At 39.6% G+C, this 6,236-nt stretch overlaps 1 protein-coding gene and 1 long non-coding RNA gene across 2 annotated transcripts; both read left to right on the forward strand.

Annotated features, from left to right (window-relative positions):
- The first annotated feature begins 303 nt into the window (after positions 1–303).
- Positions 304–1,248, forward strand: LOC311011717. Its single transcript, XR_014596941.1, has 2 exons — positions 304–437; positions 940–1,248. It is a non-coding gene; the product is annotated as an uncharacterized lncRNA (long non-coding RNA).
- A 1,718-nt stretch (positions 1,249–2,966) lies between these two features.
- Positions 2,967–4,525, forward strand: LOC311012517 (uncharacterized protein; the record flags this gene model as incomplete). The annotated part of the gene is made up of 5 exons (XM_084007989.1): positions 2,967–3,027; positions 3,147–3,212; positions 3,465–3,584; positions 3,697–3,891; positions 4,218–4,525. The coding sequence occupies 5 exons, from the start codon at positions 2,967–2,969 to the stop codon at positions 4,523–4,525; spliced, it is 750 nt and encodes a 249-aa protein (XP_083864115.1).
- Positions 4,526–6,236: the final 1,711 nt, after the last annotated feature.

The raw sequence follows: 6,236 nt of genomic DNA on the forward strand, positions 1-6,236 counted from the left end.
TCAAAAAAGGCGCAAAGTGACCCAGTTAATGACCGACAATCTACCTATCCGTAGCCGTGCTCCTCCTCCGATGTTGCTCTCATCCAATCATTGACTGTTACTATGTCGTCATGTGACATCCTCGTCCAATCATCCAAAGGGAGCCGCTCTGGGAGCCACCAGTCCTCTATAGCTGTGTCCCAATTCAGGGTCTGCAGCCTTCGGAGGCTGCATTTGAAGGCCGCTTACGTCACAGAGCTGCGCAAAGGCTGTCCCAATTCGTCTAAATTCGAAGGCTCCTCCAAATGCGGCCGACAAATGTGTCCTCCTTTCCCCCGTATTCGGAGGATGCACCGCTACTATCCTTCGCGGCCTCCCATATCCCAAGATGCTTTGCGCGCCGCTGTTCAACCAACAATCGCGGCGAAAGACGGTAGCAGCACCGGCACCGGCAGCCGGTAAGTAACGGGTTTTTGCTTAACGTCGGACGTTCAAGGGGCCTTAAATCACATTTGAGTGTTAAAATGCGTGAAGTTAATAATGCTAATACGTGTAGCCACCGGAGTGTAGGGCCAGCTACGTGATGTAGCTTAAGGCTGTTGATACGAGCTCAGTTAACGTTAGCCTTTAAACGTAACGTAAGCCTAAAACCCTTCACGTTTAAATGTTACAAGCTCCGATGGTAACTTATATCTTATTGTAACCGTGGAGCTGTTCAGTTAATTTGTTCTCGTTGTAAGTCGTGTAGTCTACAGTCCGCTCCTCTCGCAGCTGAACATATAACGTTAACGATGGGTGGTGAGCCCCGCTGTATTTCTAGGCTGTAAAACTGTAAACGTTTGGATTGAATACAGAGCTGACCGTAGGATCATTATTACTGTTAATATCGTTATTATATCGTACAATCATTTTGCATGTTGACATAACAGGAAATGTGCTTTACATGTCGTTTTGTTGTAGAGAGCAAGGAGCAGACTGAGGATTTGATCAAACTCCGGGTCCGGGATGAGAACGACCACCTGTTGAGGCCAAGAACACAGGGCCACCGACTGCAGCAAGAACGAGGAAAACAGATGATTGCTGGATTTGATCAGGGAGGACATGAAGTTACAGAGGGAGAGCGGAAAGGAGAGGATGGAGAGACTTTTTAGTTTATTGGAGAGTTCTGTGTTGATTTGTAATTTAAATAGTTAATTAAAAATATTGTATTGTTCCATTTTCTTTTCCAAATATTGTATATAGGTAAATTAAAATCTTATAACCTTGTAACATTATCTGTTCCATTTCTTATTTACAACTAAAGTCAACTTTTGAACTGCTTTTCAGTGACAAGAAAATAATTTATTTTTTGTGTAATTAACAAATATTTACAAAGTTACAATAACTTTTGACAAGTGGGTGTTCTTAACATGTAGAACTATTTACAAAAGATCAGCAGAAATAACTATTTACAGAGAACATACAGTATATACAGTATTGACTGAGCAGGAGTCCCTGGTGGTGCTGCTGGACTGGATGGGATGCTAAGGACCCTGGACTCTTCTGGCTCTGTGTGGGACATCATCTGGGAGGTGGGGGGTGTGGGATGCATGTCTCCACTGTCCACCACATCGTCCATCATCGGGGTTTGCAGGGCTGATGCAATCGACGGATGCCATGTCACTAAAATGTTTAAAAGAGAGGCAAGAATAAAATATTGAATTAAGTCAGGGTTATTTGCAGGGTTCGTACACATTTTACTATTCAATTCAATCACTTTATAAGCCAAGGATTTAGACTTAAATTCAAGCACTTTTCAGACCTTGAAAAACAGCATTAAAATTACAGCATTTTCAAAGATTTTACATTTTAAGCACCTGTACGAACCCTGTATTAAGTCTTATGGTTAAATGACATTATCCATGTCAATCTATACTTAATATGGCTTGTCACTTAGCAGTATCATTTATTAACGGGTATATTAATTACCACGTACTACGCTAGCTATGTATGAACATTAATATGGGTTAAAATAACAGCTTTAACGTTACCTCCCCACGGCTCTCTCCCAGCCGGAGATAAACAAGCCGCTTTCCATCATGTTCGTCTGTCGTATTTTTGTTTTGACCGGTGTTTTTCCCGGGCTTGGCCGGCAGAAGTGATGACGTCGCGACGCAATCAGGAAATGCTTCGTAGGTTAGACCGTCCCATTTACCGACGGTTGACCCAGCCTTCGGAGGAGTCTCCGGAGGAGTCTCCGAAGGTGTTGCCTCCGTAGACCGCGAAGGCTGGGTCCTCCGAAGGCTGCAGACCCTGAATTGGGACACAGCTTATGCACCAGTCACGTCAAAGATCCGGAGAAGGTGGCCATTTGCTATTTCGTTCAAGCTTGGAGAGGGAAGAGGGAAATTCGTGTAACAAAAATGGTAAGTTAAGCGCTAGCCTGTTAATTGAAAGTCCCCCTGAGTTTTGTAAGCACATCATAACACCCGTCCCCGGGCCGTTTACATAGTTAAAGAGTAGTAAAGCCTCCCGTTTATCTGCAGTGTCGAGGCTAATTAGCTAATGTAATGTTAAGCTAGCTGAATCACGTGCTAGGCTAACTTAATGTTTTAGTATGAACCGGAGATGGGGACTTGGACTCATAGCTTGGACTTGACAAAAAATAAAAGACTTGCGACTTGACTTGACTTGACTTGAATGACCAGCCGCCTCAGCTGAATTTCTCACCGGCACGGCACCAGCTCAGTCAGTGTTTTTTTTCCCCCCGGACTTTTTATGCATTTATTTTGAAAGGACCGCTGGACAGTTACTTGAGACTTGCACATGTGTGACTTGATCCTATCTCTGGATGAACCACATTTTATAATGAAAAATAAATTATGCACTATGCAGTCATTGAACAAGAAGAGCTTTTGAATCTTGTGTAGATTATTATTAAGTTACATTTTGCCAGTTATAGTGACATGCATTTATTTATATTTTTACAGCCTAAGGCCAAGAAGAAAATGTCCCTAAAAGTCCCTAAAGATGACTCGATGACAGAGATGACCAAAAATGATCTGGATGGTAATTTTTGTCTTTGTCAACTTTCAAGGAACTGTAATACTTAAATAATTAGCTTGTCCAAATGTGTTTAAACGTTTAAAGTCATATGTTGATTTTGTTATATCTATGCCATGCTGTAGGTCCTGAAGATAAAGGAGATAAAGGCTCTGCTCCAAGTTGCAGCAGCGTAAGCAGCATTGGATCAGGTAATGATTTCTCATTTTCTAGCAGTGTATCTTTGTTGTCTAAAATGAGTTTAATTCCTTGCATGGCTTTTCCACCTGAGATTAAAGTTGTTGGCAGATTTTGTCAGTATACATGTGCTTACAGATCAAATTAAGGCACACACCATATCTGATCCACTACCTTTGTTGCATGCATGTCATTCTCTCTCTGTCTCACTCATTTAATACTGTCAAATCATAATCTTTTTTGTATCCTGCTCTCTTGTTTTTAAGGATCAATTTCCAAAGTAGAGTTCCTAGAAGCCAGGATCCAGTGGCAAGAAAAAATAATAAAGGATCTTGAGCAAGAGCGCAATTTCTTGCGTGAGAAAATCATGGGAAAGAAGAGATCATGTGAGTGATTTGGGAGCAACTTGTATCTGCAAAATATAATGTAATTGTAACTGTTTGATATATTTTCATAACAATCTGATCTTTGTCTCATCTATCCTCTGTTTGATCAAAGCTCAACCAAAAGTATTTACTTTGGAGAACGAGGATGACGATGGCAACATGGATGAAGATGACGTCATCTCCCAATCTTCTCCAGATATCAGTGAGTCCTCGGACAGTGATGTTGTCGTCCAAAGAAGGAAGAAACGTCGGACACAGCCACCTGCATCTGCAACTGTGGCTGTGCCTGGAAAAGCTCATGTAAGAGGTAAGAATGGCATAACTTGAACCACCTGCCCTGTTAGCACCAGGTGGTCATGAAAAATAAGTATTAATAAAAGCGTTGGAAGAGCTGTTATGAATATGTCCTGAAGTAATTATGAGGCAAAAAATATAGATCTTCAGTTCTAGATTCTGAATATACTAGGAATTTGATGATAAATAAAAAAATGTGGCTTTCATCAAGAATAAAGCTCCATTTTATTATTATCCAACATCAAATGCTAGAAAGATTTGTCTCTCAGATGAGCAGATTCTTCAATTCCTAAAATATGCTTTGACCTTCCCGTGTTCTTTGTTTTATATATTTTTCAGTGAAAGGGCCAGCTGAGGTTATCAGGAGATATAAAAAAGTCTTGAAAAGCTTAAGCAAAGTCCGCACCATGACTGAAGCCTTCAGAATCAATGGCGTGGACCGGGGAACCATCAAGATGACTGCTGCAATTGCAGAGCTCAGCATTGTGGATCCTGCAACCTTCAACACCCTGAAGTATGATCCTGCAACTGAGACCCTGCAGTCCTTTGCTAAGAGGTGTGCAACGCACATAACCCCTGAGAAGAAGAGCATTATAGAGGACATGAAGGGCAAATGTCAACTCCTCCCTTTGTTGATGAAATATTAAGATACAAGTTTAAGCTGTTCTAACCTTTGACTTTTAGCTCATGTTGTTGTTCATGTTGAGCTGTGCAATTTCAATTGTATTTTTTTTTTCTTTATATTGTGCAGTGTTTTTCAGCAACCTGTATTATCTATAGTATGACCAAGTTCGAGCAGTATTTGTTGTCAGCCTTGGGAAAACGTGATAGATACATTGACCCTGTTAGAGGTGCACATACACAAAACCTGGAGAGATTTTGAGGTATTTGCAAGTCCACCATCAACAAAGAGGGAACCACACACAAAAACTGTTAAGGGATCACTTAGATGTAATTGAGTGAAATGTAGATAAAGATATCTATATTATATTTATATGTTTGTACAGTTCAGTATATTTGTTATAACCTTTGACAAGTCGTCATGTTGAGTTGTGCAGGTTTTATAATTTTCTGATTATTGTACTTTATATTGTGCAGTGTTTTTCAACAATAGAGTACCTGTATTATGACCTGCTTTGATACCATATTGTATGACATATTTACATACAGTACACTGATACTAGTCAGTGTTTGACATTTCAGGAAGACCCCATTACCTGTTGGAGCAGTATTTGTTGTCAGCCTTGGGAAAACCTGAACCAGTGGTTTACTGTAATAAATGAGGTATTTGTACTTGTGCTGTCTTTGTTATTCTACCACTGAATGAGAGGGAACCTACAGATAGATACATTTTTTCAAAGGTGTAACCCATCACTTGTTTATTGCAGTAGTTATGTGCTATAATATATTAACTAGTTGTGAAAAGGAGGCAACTTTAGATTAGGGAACATGTGTTGGTTAATAAGTGTTCAACTATTAGTGAGTTAGTAATGATCAAGATGTCACTTTAGTATGGGGAACATATTCTAAGTAACAAAGACTTAATTTAGAGTTATTTGGACACTATTAACATTGGTAGTTTTGTGTTTTGTTATGTAAGAACAGACCATATTCATTATGTGGTATTAAGGGAGAATAACTATTCTTGTGGTACTACCACCTTATAAAGTCCATACTAAGCAAAGCATATTGAGATTGTAATTCATATATGACAACTTCCTTACTTACTACTAATAAGCAATAATTCTGAGGTTATTGAGGGAAAACTCTTAGTTAATGGCTTACTGGTTGTATAATAAGGTCATGCAGATTAAGGCATTAATAAGTACTTAATAATGACTAATTAAGAGCCAATATGTTACTAATTTGCATGTTAATAAGCAACTAATTAATGGTGAATAGGTGTACCTTAAAATAAAGTGTTACCAAATGTTGCACTACATGTTATACCTTGCTGTTGTTAAAAGTTAAACTGTCACGAAAATACTACGTTACTGACTTTACCTCGGGGAAAATAATAAAACAGCTGTTCATTTTGGGAGTGAACGGAGTTGTCAGAACGCTGGTTTGTACCGGTAATCTATTACGGTAATAAAGTTTGACTGACCTGTCTGACTGTTTTGTTGACATTCCCTTTAGCGCAGCTCCATCTAATGGATGCATAACGTAACCCCAGCCTCTATTGTAGCATCTATTCTATGCTCCTTATAATGCAGTGCGCCTTATATATAAAAAAAGTTTTAAAATAGGCCATTCATTGAAGGTGCGCCTTATAATGTGGTGCGCCTTATAGTGCGGAAAATACGGTAGTTAACGTCGGTAAAAACGGCACATTTTCCGCTTCGCTTGCGCTCACTA

This window comes from Eutrigla gurnardus (genome assembly GCF_963514095.1).
Source record: "Eutrigla gurnardus genome assembly, chromosome: 4".
NCBI classification, from domain to species: Eukaryota; Metazoa; Chordata; class Actinopteri; order Perciformes; family Triglidae; genus Eutrigla; species Eutrigla gurnardus.